Source organism: Notolepis coatsorum, assembly GCF_963971535.1.
Source record: "Notolepis coatsorum genome assembly, chromosome: 16".
Taxonomy (NCBI): Eukaryota; Metazoa; Chordata; class Actinopteri; order Aulopiformes; family Paralepididae; genus Notolepis; species Notolepis coatsorum.
The window spans coordinates 106,184,872-106,208,345 of record NC_140180.1 but is presented as its reverse complement, the minus strand read 5'-3'; the positions used below and the strand labels follow the sequence as shown (position 1 = coordinate 106,208,345).

Sequence of the window (23,474 nt, the reverse complement as noted above, 5' to 3'; positions counted from 1 at the left end):
ACCGAGTGCTATCGTGGTATCAACGGGCCGTGTAGCTAGCTAGCATGATGCGTGCAGTGCTTTGCCCAACAGGTCTGAGAAGAGGACCTGCACATTTTACTCGTTCCCGAAACTCCTCTACATGCCCCGATTTAAAATGGTTCAAGACAGTAGACATAATGCTACGTAATAGCATTTAGCGGGGTAACGTTAACGTTAGCTAGCTAGCTTGGTACTATGACTCGTGACAGGGATAAGGCGACAGCCTAACAGACCAATAGCGCTGTGTACTGAACAACAGGCTGCGTAGTGGTAAGTGTAGTTCTTTTTTTACGACAAATAAAAAACCTTATAACTACCTTTGTTTCAACCAAAAATGCTTAAACAACCATGTTAGTGGTAGAAGGGAACTCATTTTGTGCAAAAATGGAAAGCTTGCCAATGTTCATGCAGCAGAATTGTTACAATAGTCGACAATCCATTTTCCCAATGATAAATCCATATACGGGTGGAACAACCAGTGACGTCAGACTCCTCCTCCCTATAGACAATACCAACCAGGGTTCCCACAGACATTGCTGAATGAAATTCAAGGACTTTTCAATTTCTTTATAGAAAATAAATCTGATCCAATATTTATGGCTTAACTCATTCAGAGCCACGCCCCCATATGACCAAATTAGGGCTTCTATGCCAGCACTTTACTCAATGGGAGGACGGGGATATTTGCGAACGCTTAAACTATATCTTAAATTATGGCTATGGGTCTAATACACCCGTCGCTTATCAATGACTTGCTTGCAGTCAACATGTACGAAACGGATTGTTTTTTCATCTGTACATTTCCGTTTTATAGCGTTTTGAATATGAGTATAGTTTGAGATTTCTAGTAATTCCAGAGAAATATGCGATAATCGCCCTTTAGTGGAATACACAAAACACGTAATTCTTCGGCTGATTTATGAATCGTTTTCAAATAAACGCTAGATTATCGAGAGTATATGTGTCCTTATGCACGATACAAAAGCGGGCTGAAAAATCGCTTATTCGTGACTTGCTCAGCGCTAACGTCACACACACACACGCTCCGATGGCGGTGATAGGAACATCTGATTAACCCAAGATTCGTAACATAAATTCATCAGATGTTCTGCAAAAAGATTAATCCAATTCCTGATCGCCATTCCAAATATCGATCGCGTTTATTGATCCAACGTTATAGTCCAAAACACATAATCAACAGTGCTCCGAGTGTCCTCAGTCATGTTGTAACACGATACTGCTTGCCCGAGAAGGGAAACCCGGACCGGAGTTATTTTTTCGATGCACATTCCTAGCCAATCCAATCCAATGATGTGCAATACCATCCGGGAGACGATAGGCGGCGGTATTTGCCCTTTTGCGAGCTCAGACCCATTCCCAATGATAACATCAGGTTGGATGGATAAAAATGAATGGATATCGCTAATAAAAGAAATAACGATTAAAACCCGACTATACTCGTGATTGGCACGGAACGGTTGGCTAGTTAACCCAACTATTCTCGTGGTTGGCACGGAATGGGTTAACACTTTGAGTGCCAACGACGAGAATTCTCGTTATTTCATGCCAACCGAAATAACTTTATTGGTGTAAAGTTATGGAATTCTCTCCATAGCGAGCTTAAGGGATGTAACAGTGTTTATCAATTCAAAAAAAATGTATAAAAAAAAAATATTTAGTCAGTATGAAAATCAAAATGTGATCTGAATGGTGAGATCTTTTTTTTTCTCTTCTCTTTCTTTTCTTTTTTATTCTTTATCATTATTATAATTATTTAAAATTTTCTTGTTTAACTGTGGATTGTGTTTCTTTTATAATGGTATAAATGATTATTTGTGTAAATAAGGTTATACGCCGACCATTAAGAAAATACATGTTAGTTTAGGAATAAGGGGCAGGTAATTATAAGATTTATTCTTCTTCCTACTCCTTTTGTCCATGGAATGGCTATTTATGATTTTTTAATGAAGAAACTATGATTGTATTATTCCATGTGGCAAATAAAAACTCTGAACTGAACTGAACTGAACCGTTCAGTGCCAACGACGAGAAATCTCGCTATTAAATCGTTATTTTTTTTATTAGCGATTTCCATTCATTTTTCATCAATCTAGCCTCACGTTACCACTGGGACTCTCTCTGAGCTCAAACAGGGAAAATACCGCCCCCTATCGTCTCCCGGATGATAATGCACCCATTGGATTGGACTGAATGAAAACGCATGGGGAAAAGAAAATCCGGAATCCACATTTTACTTGTCAGGCATGTAATCCGAGCCGATTGCAGTCTTTGTGGTCCCTCAGAACAGCGTGGAATATGTGTTTCGAGCACCCAGCGTTGGATCAATAAACGCGATCGATATTTGGAATGGCAATCAGGAATTGGAATAATCTTTTTGGAGAACATCTGATCTGAGGTAAGGAATCTATTTTACCAGTCTTGGGGTAATCAGAGCTTTTTTCACAGATATATCAACGTGGGCCCTATATGTGTGTGTGTGTGTGTGTGTGTGTGCTGATCAGGAAATAAGATAATCGATTTTTCAGCCTGCTTCTCTAGCGTGCATAAGTACACATATACTATCGATAATCTAGCGTTAATTTGAAAACGATTCATAAATAGGCAGAAAAATGACAACGTTTTTTGTGTATTACAGTAAAGGGCGATTTCTGCAGAACCATTTTTTTCTGGAAATGTCCAAAAACAAGCGTTTAAAAACAATCCGTTTCGACAATGTTGACTGCAAGCAAGTCATTGATAAGCGGCGGGCGTATTAGACACATAGCCATAATTTAAGATATAGTTTATGCGTTCGCAAATGTGCTCGCCCTCTCATTGAATAGAGCGCTGGCACTCAAGCGCTAAATCGTGCGCCCCCTGCTGGCACTCAAAGTGTTAATACCAATTTCCGACAATTTAATTAAATTAAAAAAATTTATTGATTGAGAGCATCTCACACATGTCCAAAAACTCTAAAACAGTTTTGCACACGTTCATTTAGTTTGTTATTGCGAGTAAATTAGTTTGAATAAGGCCACCAGTGATGTCATCTGGGTAATTGAATCCTTGCGTTAATTAGAGCTCAATTAAATTATAAGGTAGCAGTCACTATAAGACATGGTATTACTATTTTTTCCATCTACATCATTTCGTGGAGCTGATAAACACAAGGATTCAATGTCCCTGATGACATCACTGGTGGCCATATTCAAAGTAAAGCCACAACGGCTGCTGGGTGTTAAGTGGCAAAATGGCTGAGTTTAACAGTATTAGCTGAAGTCTTTCAACAAAAATGTTTAAACTCAAAGAAAGCTGGGATTCCGAAGCGAGATTCAACCAACAGGTGTATGGTTTTATAACATCTTGCCAAAAGGACTACAGTTGCGAATTAGCCAGCTGGCAAAAACTGGCACATTTACAGAAATGTTGATTAATGTGTACGGTCCTTTTTAAATAAACTGAAACTGAAACTGAATTTACCCACAATAACTGTCAAACTAAATGAATGTGTGCAAACCCGTTTAGAGCTTTTGGATGTACGGGAGATTATGTGTCAAATTAAATCAGCATTGTTTTTTGGTGAAGTGGCCCTTTATGAAATAAAACCATCCAGGTATGATATGAGGACAACTTACCAGGACTAGCTCCAGCTGCTCCCAGGAAGGTGGGCATGTTTAGGAGATAGAACACATAAAAAGCCTAACATTAGCTCAGTGAGATTAACTAGAAACACACAAAACTACAACCTCAATGACATAATGACGATTATGAGAAGTCATGGGGCAGCCGGTGGGGTGGGGGGCACATTATAATGGGATACATAAAAACTTTAATTAATTCATATTAAAATAAATAGTTTTACTTTGGATTCGTTAGAACTTGATATGTGAAAAAGTGACAACCCTAATACGGTGTATAATATATAATAGACGCTGTGTGCCCACTAAATAACCTCACAGGGACCAATTAACCTCTGAAGCCAGACGGGCCCGGTACCGGCCTAGATTTATTTCACGTCATGTTGCGTTTCTTTTTCTAATGTAGCCAAGAGTAAAGACCCTAACTCCATCAAAACAGCAGCCAAGGTGTATATTTTCAGCACTACGTTTGTTTACCAATGATTTTAAGTGTTATTAGCTAAATATGAGCTTGTAAAAATCTCTGCGCATTGCATTGGAAACCAGATGAATTAGACATGAGGACAGGGAGCACTGCAGTCATGAAATCGTTGTAGTCCTAAGAAAGAGGAGACCCAGGGCTTTCAATGGACGTCTAAATTTCATAAAACTCCACTACCCAGCTCACACCAGCCGCAGGCATAGGAAGCCTAACCTTTTACAAATATTGATGTTAATGTCGTGATTATATCTCACGGGTCGAAAAATTATTCAGTACTGCATCTACAAAAACCCCTGTAAATCAACTACCCTTTGTTCATTTGCTTAGATTTTTAGTACACTTGATCTCAACAAGGTGCTGAATGAGCTACATGTTTCACTTTAGGTCAATGTTAGCATGGTTAGGTGTTATTCACCGTCAAATATGGAAAAAATAAACGAATAATAATAATTTATATTCTCCTTTGGTTCATTGCAATTTACTCAAGCATAGTAACAGACACAATATGTCTGACACTGGGATTACATTTCCTGAGGTCCATAGTAGGGATGCACCGAAAATTCGGCCACCGAAAAGTATCGGCCGGAAATGGGTAAAAAGCTCTTTCGGAGGGCGGCTACGTGGCGTAGTGGGCAAGGCGCTCGCCACGAAATGCTGGAGACGCTGGGCTCGTCAGTTCGAGCCCAGCGCTCCACATTTGCTTTCAGTTTAGCTGGTCGTCCGTACTAATACACATTGGCCGTATTAGGGGGTGGGAAACTGATGGGTGGGGATCGGGCGTTGTGGACAGCGACTCCTACAGGTCGGTTGGTGCGCCTGCGCAGTAGAATCAGGAAGTGTCGGGGGCAGCGTGAGCCTCCCATGTGTTACTCCTCGCCACTGAGAGATCGAGCTGCGCAGGTGAAAAGATGCGACTGCTGTTACCTCAAGTACCAGAGGGGACTTGTGCTATGTATGACTTAGTCCACATTGCAGCCGGCTTGTGGGAGGCAAGAAACAGCGTCCGTGACAGGGGAGGGTTGAATTGGATGATACGAAATTGGGATGGGAGAAAATATAGAAAATGGGAGAAAAGGTGGATAAAAAAAAAGGCTCTTTCGGCCGAAAGGGTTTTAGCACCGGAAATATATCACTGAATGTCAAAGAAAAGGGTTACGTAACGTTCGTAACCTAAAGTGTTGTTGTGATGACGTAATCAAAACGTGCAACGTGTAACGTGAGCAGCTTGGCAGCTCTTCCTGCGTTCTGCAGCCTGTGATAACTAACTCCTCTTGGGAGTCGCGCTGTTTCTATGTAAACTCTGCGAGCAACGCATCCAATAAATGCGTCTTTAACATGCTTTATATCCTCGCCATTACTATATGCCCGTCGCGGTTAAAACCTTTTGAACTAACGTTAGCATTAAGCTAGCTAACGCTTCCATTCCTCTTTGACCCGTCTCTCGTAAGCTACGTCATCCCCCGCTAAGAGTCATGGGAGATGTAGTAAATACAACAGTCCTGTGTGTGTGTCTTTATGCAGATCGTTATGCAGTTTTAAAGCACCGTGGCTTTGTTCTGAATGCACTTTGTTGTAGTTATCCTACAGAGAAAAGAAAATGCACTTGACTTTAATGCACATTTTGTTGTATGCAAAGAGAAAATGTTTAAATTGTACAATCGTTCAGCAGTCAGTCTGGAATTAATGTATGCATTCAAAAGTGCTGAATAAATGTTTTATGGGCCCATAAGTGATTATTAATATTATTTAAGTTAAGTTTTGCCATAATCATGTATTTTGCCATAATCAGGTAGCTGAAAAAAAAAGAGAAATACATTATATATATATTTATATTAATCATTTTCGGCCTTTCGGCATTCGGTTTTTGGCCAACTGTTTCCTATTTTCGGAATCGGTTTCAGCCAAGAATTTACCATTCGGTGCATCCCTAGTCCATAGATGTCCCTAGATACCAAGAACATGCAAATGCACCTTGTAGAAGTGGAGCAATCTTCCATTTACTTAGGTATGTACTTTTAGGCGTATTTTCTGAAAATATGGCCTTAAGAGGTTAAGTATCCATCTACCCATCTATTAACCGCCTGTTGTCCTGCATGTAACACTATACAGACTTCCAACCATTAAGGCTAGACGTCCTGCTTTAATTAAATCACAGAGAACAATATCGACCGTGTTGCCCACCACCCCCTCCAAGCTCTGGAGTCATTAGTGGTGGGGGGAAATATCGATACAGTATAGTATCGCGATACTTTGCGTGGCGATACTGTATCGATAGCATGCCAAGTATCGATATTTTATTATTTAACAAAAAAAAATCTTTTTTACATTTTTATTTTGTATAAGGAAGTTGCATTGTTCATTTCAATAGTAATAGTACAGTAGTCCACACACACACATGCATTCAGTTAAGTTGGAATATGACTGTAATACAAACAGTTCAGTTTGTCAGGTACATGCAACACAGATTACAGTGTTTACATCTGTCTGCTTGAGAAAATCCCATTTGCTGCAATACAAATTATTGAAGTGAGATGAACAGACTGAAAACTGTATTTTATTAGATAAAACATATTGACAAAGTTTTACTCTGCAGTTGAAAAAAGGTAATATATCGCAATATTAATATCGCAATACTCAGCATATTGCAATATATTTTTCATCGCAATACTATCGTATGGTGACTTAAAGGTCAACCTCCACGTTGTATTTTTGTTCAATAAACAATGTGGACTAGGCCAACAGTGGCTTTCATGAAGAAGGGAAAAAATAAGTATTGAAATTGACCCAGTTTTAGCGTTTTTATCAAAACATTTTGTCTGCCCAACACAATCAACATGCACATGCATATTTTAATCAATGGTTTATAACGTGCACGTGTAATGTCGTCACAACAGGTATTGGTCACCAGGGGGCTCACCAGGGGGCGCTGAGAGTCACACAGCTAGTGGCAGGCAGAGAGCCTTGCTACCATAGATATATGCTTGCTACTACTAGCCGAATGGAAATGTATCTGTTTCACCTCACTATTGCTCCGTGATTATAGCCATCCATCCATCTCTAAAGCTAACCACTATTTGTAAAAGCCACAACCACGTTACCATATTTGTAATAATGTAAATCATTGTGTCGTTGTACACATAGTGTTTATAACGTTAGTAGATAACATAGCTTAGCTTGGTAGCTATTGTGCTAACAACATATCCCGACATCCGGCTTGCTGGCCGGCATGAACGGCCGACCCAAAATGGTTCTCTCCTCTCTGTACACCCCGACCCGTCCCCACGGGTGCCCTGCCGGGGGGCCCATGGACGCGACGGCGGCGGCAGCCGCAGGGCGCCCGAGCCCGCAAAGGCTAGTGTTACACGATAGCTATGAGCTAACTAGCGCTGCGGGCTCCGGCGCCGCTGTTGTCGAGTCCACAAGCTTCACTCGGTGCATCAGTCACGAAAGGGGCTATGATGAGCTTGGCAAGCCAGAGTAAAACACAGTTTTCATTCAATCAATCACAACATTAACCAGACTCTCGTTGTGTCTATTATGCTAACGCTAACGTTACCTCATTGTGTCTATTCTACACAGATAGCCTCTCGTGTCTATCTGCTAACGTTAGCATTAGGCTAACTAACGTTACGTCCCTAACCGCCAACAACAAGCGTAACTAATCAGCGATCTTTTTGTCAGACTAAACTCTCCGCTCGGTGGCAAATTGTGTTGATGTCTGTTTTGTTTCATCAATAAATGAGGCAGAATACACAGTGACTGTATCCTTTTTTATTGCACTTGTTTCTTGCTGCAAACATACAAAAGACATCCTACGCGAGACATCAAAGATGGCGGCGTTCTGTTTTCGTTCAGACTCCCCAAACAGTGACGTCACCGTGTCTCTCTTCTGACCAATCAGTGGTCTGCAGTTTTTCACGTGTCATTTCTGGAGCTCTCATGCTGATCATCAGCAGCCCTGCCTCCCCACACGGAGACAAACTGAGTACTTTATTTTAGTGGAAAAGCAACATTAGATTCGGCTCATTAATATGCAAGCCACACCTGTTGTGACGTCGGCGTTTGATAAGCTTTTTTGATTCGCGCGTGCATGTTATTCGTGCGTGGACCTTTTTAACTCTTTCAGAGTGGCATTTCCGGTGTCAAATGGAAAAAAATAAATAATGAAATTATATACCAATGATGTAAACTACCCATAATTGATCAGTAGGGTTTAACCTAGAGGTTGGGCTTTAAGTATCGTGATACTATCGTATCGTGAGGCCTCTGGTGATTCCCACCCCTAGGAGTCATCAATCGGTCGTAACAACAACGCCACCACTAGCACAGCCGGCTGATGCGTTACCTGAGCCCGGGGAGGGTGGTGTGGCCCCTGCCAGCACCTTCTCTGCTGTGGGCGGTCCGTCAGGCGCTTGCGTCGTCGTCGGAGGAGGTGGTGGTGGAGGTGGAGGGCCGTCCTTACCGCTGCCAGAGGTGGAGTAGTACTGCAGCTGGCCAAGCGCCAGAGCGGCTGCACGGCAGTCTGGCAGACTGAACCACAGACTGTGTACCGAGGCTCCGCCGTGCCACCCTGCTGTGGAGGAGGAGGAGGGGGAGTCTGGTTAGCTTCTTATTCTGACAACTCCTTTCCATTGTTCCATGTTTGACCGTTGTATCGTTTTATTAATTATAATTTTTTTAATGTTCTTATGTACCTTAGTTGCTAATGCATGTACATATACAGTACGTGTTTTATTACATGTACCGGTATATGTACATACATACCAACTATTCGCCTGTTTTATTCTCCACCCATCCATAGCAACACTATATTATCACCGACACCCAAGTTGGGGGATCCCCTTTGAACAGCCCATCTGAGGTTTCTCTCCTCCATGCCGACTGTGGTGCTTTTTCCCTATTGCTAGGTTTTTAGTGAGTTGTTCCTCATCTTCATTGGGGAAAGTCTGAGAGTGTTGCATATGTGGATTTTATGGTGTTTTTTTGTTCTTGATGTATTGTGATCTTCTTGACTTGTTCAAGAAGACTTGTACAGCCCATGGGGGCATTACCTTGTGATTTCGGGCTTTACAAATACATTTGATTTGATTTATTATTAAAGGGGACATATTATGTAAAATTGGTTTTGCCTGGATTTGGTCTGGAATGTTATTTAGGCGCAGGGTATATACAATTCCATAGATACTCCTTGCCATTTGACCAGGGTTTGAAGTCTTCAGATTAACAAGCTGTGCAGAATCATTGCCCTTTGTGATGCGACACCAGGGACACAAGCCTTTGATTAAACAATTAGCTGTGCATTAAGTGTTTTACTCTGGGGCGTGGGGCATCCAGGCAGGGAAGGTGTGCGCTACAGCCATGTGTGCTGCATGCCGTATATTCAAATCAAGGGAAAAAGTTCTGGGAAATAAATAAATAACTACCGGTAAATACATTTATTTGAACCATCTTTTCAGTTTGGAGTGGGGGGGGGGGCAAACAAACAACATAAACATGAAGTGTTTATACAGGTAGTGTGGCTAGTCGATGTAACAGCCATTAACTGATGTCTCGCGTAGCCGTACCTCTCTAACCTACGTTAGCACTGTGCAGCACTGAGAGGTCTGGATGAACCTCACCTACGTTAGCACTGTGCCAGCACTGAGAGGGTCTTGATGAACCTAACCTATGTTAGCACTGTGCAGCACTGAGAGGGTCTGGATGAACCTAACCTATGTTAGCACTGTGCAGCACTGAGAGGGTCTGGATGAACCTAACCTACGTTAGCACTGTGCCCGCACTGAGGGGGTCTGGATGAACCTCACCTATGTTAGCACTGTGCAGCACTGAGAGGGTCTGGATGAACCTCACCTACGTTAGCACTGTGCAGCACTGAGAGGGTCTGGATGAACCTCACCTACGTTAGCACTGTGCAGCACTGAGAGGGTCTGGATGAACCTAACCTACGTTAGCACTGTGCCAGCACTGAGAGGGTCTGGATGAACCTAACCTACGTTAGCACTGTGCCAGCACTGAGAGGGTCTGGATGAACCTAACCTACGTTAGCACTGTGCCAGGCAGCACTGAGAGGGTCTGGATGAACCTAACCTACGTTAGCACTGTGCCAGGCAGCACTGAGAGGGTCTGGATGAACCTAACCTACGTTAGCACTGTGCCAGCACTGAGAGGGTCTGGATGAACCTAACCTACGTTAGCACTGTGCAGCACTGAGAGGGTCTGGATGAACCTCACCTACGTTAGCACTGTGCAGCACTGAGAGGGTCTGGATGAACCTCACCTACGTTAGCGCTGTGCCAGCACTGAGAGGGTCTGGATGAACCTAACCTACGTTAGCACTGTGCCAGCACTGAGAGGGTCTGGATGAACCTCACCTACGTTAGCACTGTGCAGCACTGAGAGGTCTGGATGAACCTAACCTACGTCAGCACTGTGCCAGCACTGAGAGGTCTGGATGAACCTCACCTACGTTAGCACTGTGCCAGCCAGCACTGAGAGGTGTGGATGAACCTCACCTACGTTAGCACTGTGCAGCACAGAGGTCTGGATGAACCTAACCTACGTTAGCACTGTGCCAGCACTGAGAGGGTCTGGATGAACCTAACCTACGTTAGCACTGTGCAGCACTGAGAGGGTCTGGATGAACCTCACCTACGTTAGCACTGTGCAGCACTGAGAGGGTCTGGATGAACCTAACCTACGTTAGCACTGTGCCAGCACTGAGAGGTCTGGATGAACCTCACCTACGTTAGCACTGTGCAGCACTGAGAGGGTCTGGATGAACCTAACCTACGTTAGCACTGTGCCAGCACTGAGAGGTCTGGATGAACCTCACCTACGTTAGCACTGTGCCAGCACTGAGAGGTCTGGATGAACCTCACCTACGTTAGCACTGTGCAGCACTGAGAGGTCTGGATGAACCTAACCTACGTTAGCACTGTGCCAGCACTGAGAGGGTCTGGATGAACCAAGGGGAAAAACACTGGCTTGTTTGCATCAATCCTTCTTGGGCGGCACTAAAGCCTAGGATGCAGTGACGCCGCGCTTTAGGGCTGCTTGATGATGACAAAAATGATAATCACGATTATTAAACACGATTACTCATTGATTTGAGAACATCCGAGCTTGACGCTTACTTTTTTCAGTAGGGTTGGGTAACCTTTGGATTTTTTTTTGTATCCACTTTTTCTCCCATTTTCTTTTTTTTTTTTCCACTTTTTCTCCCATTTTCTATATTTTCTCCCATCCCAATTTCGTATCATCCAATTCAACCCTCCCCTGTCACGAACGCTGTTTCTTGCCTCCCACAAGCCGGCTGCAATGTGGACTAAGTCATACATAGCACAAGTCCCCTCCGGTACTTGAGGTAACAGCAGTCGCATCTTTTCACCTGCGCAGCTCGATCTCTCAGTGGCGAGGAGTAACGCGTGGGAGGCTCACGCTGCCCCCGACACTTCCTGATTCTACTGCGCAGGCGCACCAACCGACCTGTAGGAGTCGCTGTCCACAACGCCCGATCCCCACCCATCAGTTTCCCACCCCCTAATACGGCCAATGTGTATTAGTATGAACGACCAGCTAAACTGAAAGCAATGTGGAGCGCTGGGCTCGAACAGGCGAGCCCAGCGTCTCCGTCATTCGTGGCGAGCGCCTTGCCCACTACGCCACGTAGCCGCCCTTTTTCTCCCATTTTCTATATTTTCTCCCATCCCAATTTCGTATCATCCAATTCAACCCTCCTCTGTCACGGACGCTGTTTCTTGCCTCCCACAAGCCGGCTGCAATGTGGACTAAGTCATACATAGCACAAGTCCCCTCCGGTACTTGAGGTAACAGCAGTCGCATCTTTTCACCTGCACAGCTCGATCTCTCATTGGCGAGGAGTAACGCGTGGGAGGCTCACGCTGCCCCCGACACTTCCTGATTCTACTGCGCAGGCGCACCAACCGACCTGTAGGAGTCGCTGTCCACAACGCCCGATCCCCACCCATCAGTTTCCCACCCCCTAATACGGCCAATGTGTATTAGTACGGACGACCAGCTAAACTGAAAGCAAATGTGGAGCGCTGGGCTCGAACTGACGAGCCCAGCGTCTCCAGCATTTCGTGGCGAGCGCCTTGCCCACTACGGCACGTAGCCACCGGTAACCTTTGGATTTTATCGATTTCGGTTTTTGTTCTGCTTATTGAATCCGGTTCTTATCAAATCCCTGTTCCAATTCTAATATTTGTTGTGAGCAGTGATGGGAATAACGGCGCTATAAGTAACGGCGTTAGTTTTTTCAGTAACGAGTAATCTAACGACTCTTCCAATCTTAATAACGCTGTTACCGTTACTGCAAAAAAATGCGGCGTGTTACTATGAATGAACCTGTTTCTTTCATCAGACAGATATCTGCGCTGAGAGGCAATATGTTCTTCCTTGTTTAGTGGGCAGTGCGCGAGCCAAGCACAAACATGCTGACGATTGGCTGAGGTTGAGTAAAATGTCATGGTAAGCCAATAAGAGGTAGAGGTGGGCGGGTGTCTAAAGCATCCAGAGTCTGACACACAGCGCGACAACACAAGCGATTCAGTCAGCGTGAGACCGCGGGTCCGTGTAGTGTATGTCCGTGTAGTGTATGTTTTGAGCCCAAATAATCCAAAACGAATCCAGCGGAACAACACGAGCGACTCATTCCGCGTGAGACCGCGGGTCCATGAGCGTTTTTTGTTCTGCAGCGCAGGGCAGTAGTGGCTCTACTGCTGACAGGCTCAACATAGTGCTGCACTTCCTGGTTTAATAGCACAGTCTGGTGCGCAGATATATATCTGTATGTCATGCATGTCTTAAATGTCATGATTAGATTAGTTTAGATTATTCTATTAGATTCTTATATCTGTATGTTGTGTATGTCATAAATGTCATGAATTGAAAATGGGGGACCCTGATGTAAACAAGACGAAAGTCTTTCTCTGGTCTGCATTCCCTTAACAATTGTGTGTATTGAGCCGTACTGTATTGTACCCATTCTGCAATCTGTTAATTAAAATGTTCAATCAATCAGTATATATTTGTTATTTATTTTTGGTATAGTGCTTAACAAGCATAATTTAATGTTGCCCAGTTGTGGCCTGTTGAGGGGCAATAGTTCCAAAACATCTATTGTATTTGTATGATCCACTATATAAACATAGTAATTATAATATCTACATACATGGCATTTGATTGGAGGCTAGTCTCACTTTGTCCCACAGCAACATTAAAATAGTTTAGATTTGTGTATGTTGTTTATGTAAAAAAATATATATATATTGAAAGTAACGCAATAGTTACTTTCTGAAGTAACTAGTTACTTTTATAATTTGTAACTGAGTAAGTAATTTAGTTACTTTTTGGAAGAAGTAACTAGTAACTGTAACTAGTTACTTTTTAAAAGTAACTTGCCCAACATTGGTTGTGAGGGAGAAAATCACTTTACAACTTTTCTTTAGTAAATTGTGAACCATGATATCTTTTCCTCTTAACCCGCTGTAACTTACTTACTTACTATCCGTTTCTGATGCATTATCCGTTTCTGAATTCATTAATATTGCTGAGGATGATAATGTTAGGCATCCTCTGATACCTAAGGAAGGAGACTCAGACAACTGTTGCCAAGGAATGTTCACCTTAAAACTGCTCAGTAACATTCATCCTTTCTTCCCTTCATAGCTAAAGTAAAAGTTCTCTTTAATAGGTGTTTGTCTGGGGATAAACTGTGGCAGGGTGCTTTGTGAACTTACATCGTTCTTTTGGGTCACTCTAATAGAAAAGACGAATGACAGCTGTCAGTACATTGTTACACTCGAGTGTCTCACATAGCCAGACCTCTCTCCACGTCCACGCTAGTTAGTGCAGCACAGGAGATGTTATAACCTGAGTAGCGTTAATGTTGTTGTAACGTTAGCGCTAGTTAGTGCAGCACAGGAGATGTTATAACCTCAGGGCTCTACAGTGCGACCATTTTACTCACATTTGCCCCTAATAATATGTGTGTGCGAACCGGAAAAATCAATTACTCGCACAGTGTGCGAGTGAAGATTACAACCTCAGTCGTGCTTTTTTCTCTCCGCTGCTAATCGTTCAAAAACTACAAGTCCCACATTGCACTCAAGCCAACGGTCCAATCACAGTAGAGTGACGTGACTGGTTTCAAAGGAAAGAAGGGAAATGACCAATCGGAAGCTCTCGTTTGCTTTTTTACTTCCGGAAATTCCGCCATTGCGCTAAGCAAGACTTTTCCGAGACAGTAACATTAAGTTAATGTAACTTATTCTAGTCTTACCAATAGCAATAGATTTTAGAACACCTAGATTTATCGATAGCAATAGTAATATAACGTTAATGCAACAAAACGAATGCCTTGCTTTGTTAATCATAACGTTGATGCAGTAGCGTATGTCGTTGTGTTGGCTGTAACGGACATGAGAATAACAACACTGTGTACACATTAAAATTGCGATTATAATCGATTCTAACATTTTCAAATCGATGCAGTTAAATTTTCCCCTTAGGATCGATGCATTGCGATGCATTGTTACACCCCTACACCAAAGTCACTGGCCCACTGTGCGTGTGTGTATGTGTGTGTGCTAACTTGGCTAGCGTTATCAACAGCAGAGGTGGGTGCAAGCGGTGTGACGTAATTGGCAGAATCGTCAATCAATGGTCTACCTCACACGCAAACTCATAAACAATGTTTCTGTACTGGAGGTGTACAGTATTTCAATAGGCAACCCTGAAAGGATTATTTTTCTAGAAGAGCAACACTAGCCAAAACATAGGCATTGTATGCATAAAAGGGGCTAAAGCTAAAATTAAGTGACTTACTTTTGTAGCAGTAGTTCAATGTCACTGCCTTTTTTATTAGGCCTAGTTGTTGGCTACAACTTTGCCACAGTAGGCATTAATCACTTAATAGTTCAAATGTCTGTGTCCCATTCCCGTTTGCACACACAGATACACACACACGCACACAGTGGGCCAGTGACTTTGGTGGTATGTGCTATTGCACAGTGTGTCCCGTTTGCACACGCACACAGTACAAATATACATTTAAAAAGAATAAACTCTGTTACTTGAAATATTTTCACTGTGCTCCTAGAACCCACCTCACCCCTGCCCACTTTGACAACCTAGGATGGCTTAGAGTAGACGACGGAGTACAACAACTTGCAATGGGCCTGGTCTACAAGATACACTACACGACCAAGGTACCCATGTACATGTCAAAATACTTCCCAAAGGTCAGTGAATACCACGATCACAACACCAGAGGGAGCTCCACAAATCATGTTAAACCCAGATTCGGCTCAAATAAGGGACTAAACACGTTTCGCAATTATGCCACATCAATGTGGAACGCCCTACCCAAAGCTGTAAAGGAATGTGGATCACTACCCACTTTCAAAACCTCTCTCAAGGGACACCTACGGGAGACTGCAATTCAACACTGGCCCCTGTAAATATCCTAACCCAACCCCCTCCAATGTACAGTCATTTACCTAGTATGGTTTTGTCAATAGTTCAATGTACAATTGTGTTTGTTTGTACAGTGTCTCCTCCCCCCCCCCCCTCAATGTACAGTGTTACTTGTTTATACAGTGTGCCCCCCGCCCCCCCCCCCCCAACCACCTCCAATGTAAATTACCCAGTATGGTTGTCAATATCCCAATGTACCCAACCCCCCCCACCCAACCTCCTCCAATGTACAGTTTCTACGTCAAATGTATATACTCCCTTTTCTTGACTCCTTCTGTATCACAAACAGTACTGTATTTGCAAATCTGGTATGTCATAAATGTATAGATGTAGCAGTACTGACTATCTGTATGTCATGTATGTCATATATGTCTATATGAATTGAAAATGGGGGACCCTGATGGAAACAAGACAAACGTCTTTCTCAGGTCTGCATCCCCTTAACAATTGTATGTATTGAGCCGTACTGTATTGTACCCATTCTGCAATCTGTTAAATAAAGTTTTCATTCATTCATTCATTCATTCATTCATTCATTCATGCTCCTAAATATTTTTGTGTGCTCCTAAATTTCTTTGTGTGCTCCTAAATGTTTTCATTTAGGAGCCCATGTGCTCCTTGGGAAAAAGGTTAGCGTAGAGCCCTGAACCTGAGTGTAACGTTAATGTTGTTGTAACATTAGTGCTAGTTAGTGCTTCTTTAGCACAGGAGATATTATAACCCGAGTGTAACGTTAATGTTGTTGTAACATTAGCGCTAGTTAGTTCTTCTTTAGCACAGGTGTTATAACCTGAGTGTAACGTTAATGTTGTTGTAACGTTAGCGCTAGTTAGTTCTTCTTTAGCACAGGTGTTATAACCTGAGTGTAACGGTAATGTTGTTGTAACGTTAGCGCTAGTTAGTGCTTCTTTAGCACAGGTGTTATAACCTGAGTGTAACGGTAATGTTGTTGTAACGTTAGCGGTTAGTGCTTCTTTAGCACAGGAGGTGTTATAACCTGAGTGTAACGGTAATGTTGTTGTAACATTAGCGCTAGTTAGTGCTTCTTTAGCACAGGAGGTGTTATAACCTGAGTGTAACGGTAATGTTGTTGTAACATTAGCGCTAGTTAGTTCTTCTTTAGCACAGGAGGTGTTATAACCCGAGTGTAACGGTAATGTTGTTGTAACGTTAGCGCTAGTTAGTTCTTCTTTAGCACAGGCGGTGTTATAACCTGAGTGTAACGTTAATGTTGTTGTAACGTTAGCGCTAGTTAGTGCAGCATAGGAGATATTATAACCTGAGTGTAACGTTGATGTTGTTGTAACGTTAGCGCTAGTTAGTGCAGCACAGGAGATATTATAACCTGAGTGTAACGTTGTTGTAACGTTAGCGCTAGTTAGTGCAGCAGAGGAGATATTATAACCTGAGTGTAACGTTGTTGTAACGTTAGCGCTAGTTAGTGCACTCTGCATCATATGACTACAACCAAATTCGTTTAACCCTTCTTCTCTACCTAAGGCTGCCTTTCTGTCATGTTCTAGAAGTTACCTAAGACGTTTAAAAATAACTGGAGAAAACCTCCTCCTCCCTCGCAACATGAGCTGAAACTACTGTTTGGGTTTTAGAGGAGGGGCAGAGTGCTACATTTACAACACAAGACTAAATGAGAGCAACTAAATGAGAGCAACTAAATGAGAGCAAAAACATGTGGCACAATGTTTTTCTGTTGATTATCTTGTTTTCATGATCGTGGGAATCCAAAATCATCATTTAAATTTGATTAATCTAAATTTGATAAATCAAGCAGCCCTATTGCCCTTGCAAAATAGTGCCGCAGATCGACAGAACAACAACTTTCCATACTTATCCAGGGTTTTGTCCCAATGGTTTCAAGACAAATTCCAAATTCACATTGTAGATTTGTGCAGAAACCTTGCTTTCGACACATATCATTCTTACATTCTACCATGGTATTATTTAAAAAGAACACTGCAACATGAATGAATGAAAACTTTATTTAACAGATTGCAGAATGGGTACAATACAGTACGGCTCAATACACACAATTGTTAAGGGGATGCAGACCAGAGAAAGACTTTCGTCTTGTTTACATCAGGGTCCCCCCTTTTCAATTCATAGTGACATTTATGACATACACAACATACATGACATTATTATGGCATAGGGACATACATGACATACACGTATTTAGACATACATGTATTTAGATCTTACCATAGTAGGACTGTGGCTGCTGTGGGGCCCTCGGGGGTCGCTGTGACAGGGGGGCCCTGTGCTGCAGCAGGTACCCCCGGCAGAAGACCTGATGCCACGGTCTGAGGGCCAGGCTGGGGAACATCCTCGCTGTGACCACCGGGCTCTGGAGGGCAATGCTGCTGGAACCTGCTGTACGAGTCAAACACACAGAGACAGAAACAACACCGTGTCATTGATTATTTAATAGTAACGTTAGGTTGCTAATTATAGCTGACGTCAGAGAGGGGAGGAGAGGTATGCAGAGCCTCCACGGTGTGTCATTGATGCTAAACTCTTAGCCAGCGAGCTAACGCTAATGCTGTCACCGGGTTAACGTTCTGGTCCATAGCAGCTAAACCCCGGCCATTTAGTACCACAGTAAGCTAGGCAACTACTGTAGTCCTGAAACTAGAACCATGTCTAATGGTTGACAAGCAAACAATGTCGTCTGGGCTATTTTTTGTACAGTCATACACTCAAATCCATACCTCACTAGCGGCGTGATGTTTACTCGGCATAATCTGAGTCCATTTTGAGAAACTGTGGTGGGCCGAATCAAAACATACAAGTACCTAGTGACGCGGCCATCGCGAGAGCGCGATTCTTCTTCGGAGTGTGAGGTTGCCTGTTATCGCGAGAGGCAACAGCCAGAGACCATTCAGAAAGGGGACCACCGGACTCTGAGTCGTTTCCTGTAATGTATCACGTGAGCTATAGGAGGCGCGGCATTTGCTGTTTGTTTGCCCCCCCCCAGGTCCCGCCTATTTAGGATTAGGAACTGTTAAATTGTCACCTCTTCACCACACAGCGCTGCTTTGAATGCTTTATCTTTTCTTATCTACTGTCTTTACTCAAACCAAGGTCATATGACAGTGCGGGGCGAGTTTTGTTTTTTTAATTGCCTCTAACCGTGTGAATACTCTGGCACTGTTGATATTTCCTACATGATCTGATTGCCTGACTTTGGCACTCCCAATGTGGCCAAAGAATGGGGGGACGCGCGCACGCGCACACACACACACGCACACACACACACACACACACACTAGAACATCGAACATTCTGGAACATTTGTGGTGATGTCATCAGGGGCGTAGCTGGGGGGGGGGGGGGGTAGCTTAGGATGATTCCAAGGGCCCAGCACTGGGGGGGGGCCCAAAAAAATGTTTTTTTTTTTTTTTTTTTTTTTTTTTTACTAGGCATCACTCAGGTGTATTATTGATGCTCTCATTTGATACTATGTTTCTTTCTGAAGTGTGCGTGTGTGTGTGTGTGAGATATATAGAGAGAGAGGGGGGGCTTTGGTAGACTATTGCATTGGTCCATTCATTGAAGATGAACGCAATGCGACATCCTTTACTAGGCTCACCCACCAACAGTGCAGGTGCTGAACTGCTGATCCGAATGTATAGGTGAAAACCATATTATGCGTTTTCATCAATAAAAAAATGGCCAAAAAAATTCCCGCTCGCACGCTCGCATTCGCACTGGGGGCCTACAAATACATTCTTTCATGGGGCCCAGAATCTGGAGCTACACCCCTGGATGTCATAGCCGACCGTTCTAGAACATTGGTGATGTCTCAGTATGATGTCATGTCATGACCAAAGTTCTAGAACATTTGTGTACGTATATAATATATATTCTACTATGTTATTTGATACTATCTTGTCTAGCACAGTCTCTGGAGCGTAACAGTAAGAAGCATTTTGTATGAAAGTATTCTGTACAGGGGAGCTCCCGTAGCTCACCGCATATCTCTGCGCCATTTCTGCATCGGGGAAAACCGTGCTCGTCACGGATCTGGGGGACACGAGTTCGATTCCCGGACCCGCCGTCATTTCTCAGAATGTCTTCCCCTGTTCTACATCCCATTTCAACCTGTTTCTGTCGGTCATGCTTGACCAAAAAAAAAAAAAAAAGCGATAAACGCTAAAAAATAAAGTAAAAAACAAAAAAAAAAAATATTCTGTACTTCTGTATGACAACTGTTAAAGAAACTATTCTGCAATTATCTTATAGGAGTCAGTTGACTGCAAGCAAATGTAGCAGTAGCATGTTGTATTTCTGTGCTTAATAAATGCTATTCGCTCTGCCTTGAGCCTCCGACTCTCATCTCTCGGCACTACAATATATAATTATTTAGTTAAATATATATTTTTTTTTTTTTTAATATTTTTTTTATTATTGCAAAACAAAAATTATTAAAAGTCAGTACTCAACGCACAATGCATAATGAAACTTTCAGTAAAGGTGGTTAAAATATATGCAAGTACAGAAACAAGATAAAACAAAAATAGTCTATAATAACATTTTAACCGTATACAGTGTATATCCAGCGAAATTACAATTATATAAATGTTAGTATATAATATACCCCTAATACCTATTTTCTAAAACCCTACACACATATGCTCCAGCTCGAACCCCCCCCTCCCGGACCCCCTCTTGGATAGTACCTCCATTATCCCTCACTCCTAACCAGACACTACCATTATAAGCTAGCTTTTATTCTCTCCACCACTTCTAACCACATTGACATTTTGGATTCATTGAGACCCAGAATTCTTGCTGTAGATATTTCTTGATATATCACATCGAGATATGTAAGAAACCACACTTTTCGGCAAATTTTTTCCGGTTGAAACCAACGTGATGCGATCAGTTTTTTTAGCTACTGTGATACCCGATAAAACCAATCTCTTTAGTTGTGGATTCACTGCAAACTCAAAAACATCATTCAATAGTAATACCGAGGGGTGTACAGGTATATTCCAAGATACGAGTATTGATAATTGTTGGGACACATCTTTCCAGAATGCCTTAACTGGTGGGCAGTCCCAATACATGTGCATAAATGTTCCTTCGTCCCCATTTGTACATTGGGAGCATTTGGAGTCTTGTTTAAGTCCCATTTTGCACAGCCTTATAGGAGTCAAGTATGTTAATATATAAATATTAATATATATTTTTTATATATTTAGCTGTATAGTCTCAGTCCATCTCAGTCTCAGCAGGCCTTCCGTACCAAGTCGAGTCTCAATACGTGCATCAACAGGCTGCCCGAGTCCTTGGTGGAAGGACGACCCCTGACCCCTGGGGCCCTCAATGAAGATAAGGAAGAAACTCCCACAAAAACCTAATGGGAAAAAAATAGGAAGAAACTTCACAAAGACAACTCAATGAGAGATCCCAAAACAAGCACAACTCAATGAGAGATCCCACAACAAGCACAACTCAATGAGAGATCCCACAACAAGCACAACTCAATGAGAGATCCCACAACAAGCACAACTCAATGAGAGATCCCACAACAAGCACAACTCAATGAGAGATCCCAAAACATGCACAACTCAATGAGAGATCCCACAACAAGGTCAACTTAGTGAGAGATCCCACAACAAGGTCAACTTAGTGAGATATCCCAAAACAAGCACAACTCAACGAGAGAATCCACAACAAGGTCAACTTAGTGAGAGATCCCACAACAAGGTCAACTTAGTGAGAGATCCCACAACAAGGTCAACTTAGTGAGAGATCCCAAAACAAGCACAACTCAATGAGAGATCCCACAACAAGGTCAACTTAGTGAGAGATCCCACAACAAGGTCAACTTAGTGAGAGATCCCACAACAAGGTCAACTTAGTGAGAGATCCCAAAACAAGCACAACTCAATGAGAGATCCCACAGCAAGGACAACTGAATGAATGAATGAATGAAAACTTTATTTAACAGATTGCAGAATGGGTACAATACAGTACGGCTCAATACATACAATTGTTAAGGGGATGCAGACCTGAGAAAGACGTTTGTCTTGTTTCCATCAGGGTCCCTCATTTTCAATTCATATAGACATTTATGACATACACAACATACATGACATTTATGGCATAGGGACATATAGGTATTTAGTACTGATACATTTGTGACATAGGCTCAATGAGAGATCCCACAACAAGCACAACTCAATGAGAGATCCCACAACAAGGTCAACCCAATGAGAGATCCCACAGCAAGGACAATTCAATGAGAGATCCCACAACAAGGTCAACTTAGTGAGAGATCCCACAACAAGGACAACTCAATGAGAGATCCCACAACAAGGACAACTCAATGAGAGATCCCACAACAAGCACAACTCAATGAGAGATCCCACAACAAGCACAACTCAATGAGAGATCCCACAACAAGGACAACTCAATGAGAGATCCCACAACAAGGACAACTCAATGAGAGATCCCACAACAAGCACAACTCAATGAGAGATCCCACAACAAGGACAACTCAATGAGAGATCCCACAACAAGGACAACTCAATGAGAGATCCCACAACAAGGACAACTCAATGAGAGATCCCACAGCAAGGAGGGTCAGGCGTGCATTATTAGGTGTCGAGGTAAAATAGTACATTAGTAAATAATAGTAAAAAAAATAATAATACAATGAGAAAAAATATATAATACAGGGAGGATTACAGACAAGTATAATCAGTAAGCAGAGGAAATTGGGGTAATTCATAGTTTTAGTCATATTTATGTACACACAAATACATGATGTACACACAAATACACATGATGTACACACAGATACACTAGCAGGCACTTTGTGCTCAGCACCTAGTCCTCCGGCAGCCTATGTGACCACGTATGTTAAATACCGGTGGTTATCATTCATAACCCTAGTTTGATTTGATTTGAAAGCTTTATTTCGAACATGTAAATACAAACAAACAAAATAAATAAAAAAACAAATCATTAATCTCTAGCAATGAAATGGAAAAAAAAAGATAACATAATTCAATTTACATGTTCGAAAAGGAGTTGTTATGGGAACAAAGGAACGGGACCCGAATAAGAGAGTGAAACAGTTCAACAGGTTAAACGCTAGACAAGCGTGTATTTATTATTCACAACAGGATAAGTGAAATAGACAAACAATGATTTTGTCGTGTGAGCAGGGCGGGAGGCCTGAGTTAATGAAATGTGTAGTTACTCCCAAAATGTGTTGTGTAGCAAAATGACTATGTGTGTGTATTTAATATGTAATGGGGTCTTACTGTGTTGTTATATGTAGTGTAACAAAGTTGCCTCAGCAACGCCAGGAAAATAATATCGGGAGTACCCCAGAGGAAATAACACGCAAGGGACTTGGCAAGGTAGGGGAAGAAAAAAAACACGGGAGAGGAACGAGTGAACTTGAACGCGACGTGCGCGCTGCAGCTACGCAGAACTAGGCACAAGGCCTGCGCACACCAGCAACTAGGACAGAGAGACTTCGGCTCAGCTTCTTCCCCCAGGCCACCAGAGTCTTGAACACTGAACTCTCCACACACAAGCACACATACTGTATACGCTCACACACTTAACAGTCACTTTAGCACGAACACACACACACACACACACACACACATGCTGCACACGCTCACACCAAAGTGGTCACTTTACAAAATGAAAAGGTCACTTTACTTTATAAAAAATTTAAAAGAAATAAAAATAAAAGATCTATAGATCCGTCTGAGTAGATGCTGTCACACACCAATACATTATATACACATTGAAAAACATAGATTCCTTGACTATGTTCCAACAGAACGAAC

The 23,474-nt window shown here is 42.5% G+C and overlaps 1 protein-coding gene across 4 annotated transcripts in view; it reads right to left on the bottom strand.

Moving 5' to 3' along the window:
- Nucleotides 1–18,433, bottom strand: part of slc30a9 (solute carrier family 30 member 9) — a 62,923-nt gene extending 44,490 nt beyond the window's left edge. For 2 of the 4 annotated variants that reach the window (XR_014620644.1, XM_084332160.1), the window contains exons 1-4: nt 18,366–18,433; nt 17,857–18,027; nt 8,486–8,713; nt 3,657–3,671 (exon numbers count right to left, since the gene is read on the bottom strand). Coding sequence is in view for 3 of the 4 variants with exons in the window: in XM_084332160.1 (XP_084188286.1) it covers nt 3,657–3,671; nt 8,486–8,713; nt 17,857–17,980 (367 nt within the window). In the remaining variant the exon portion in view is untranslated. The remainder of the gene's footprint in view (nt 1–3,656; nt 3,672–8,485; nt 8,714–17,856; nt 18,028–18,365) is intronic. The other 2 variants (XM_084332161.1, XM_084332162.1) reach the window with 2 other exon arrangements.
- Between the last annotated feature and the right edge of the window lie 5,041 nt (nt 18,434–23,474).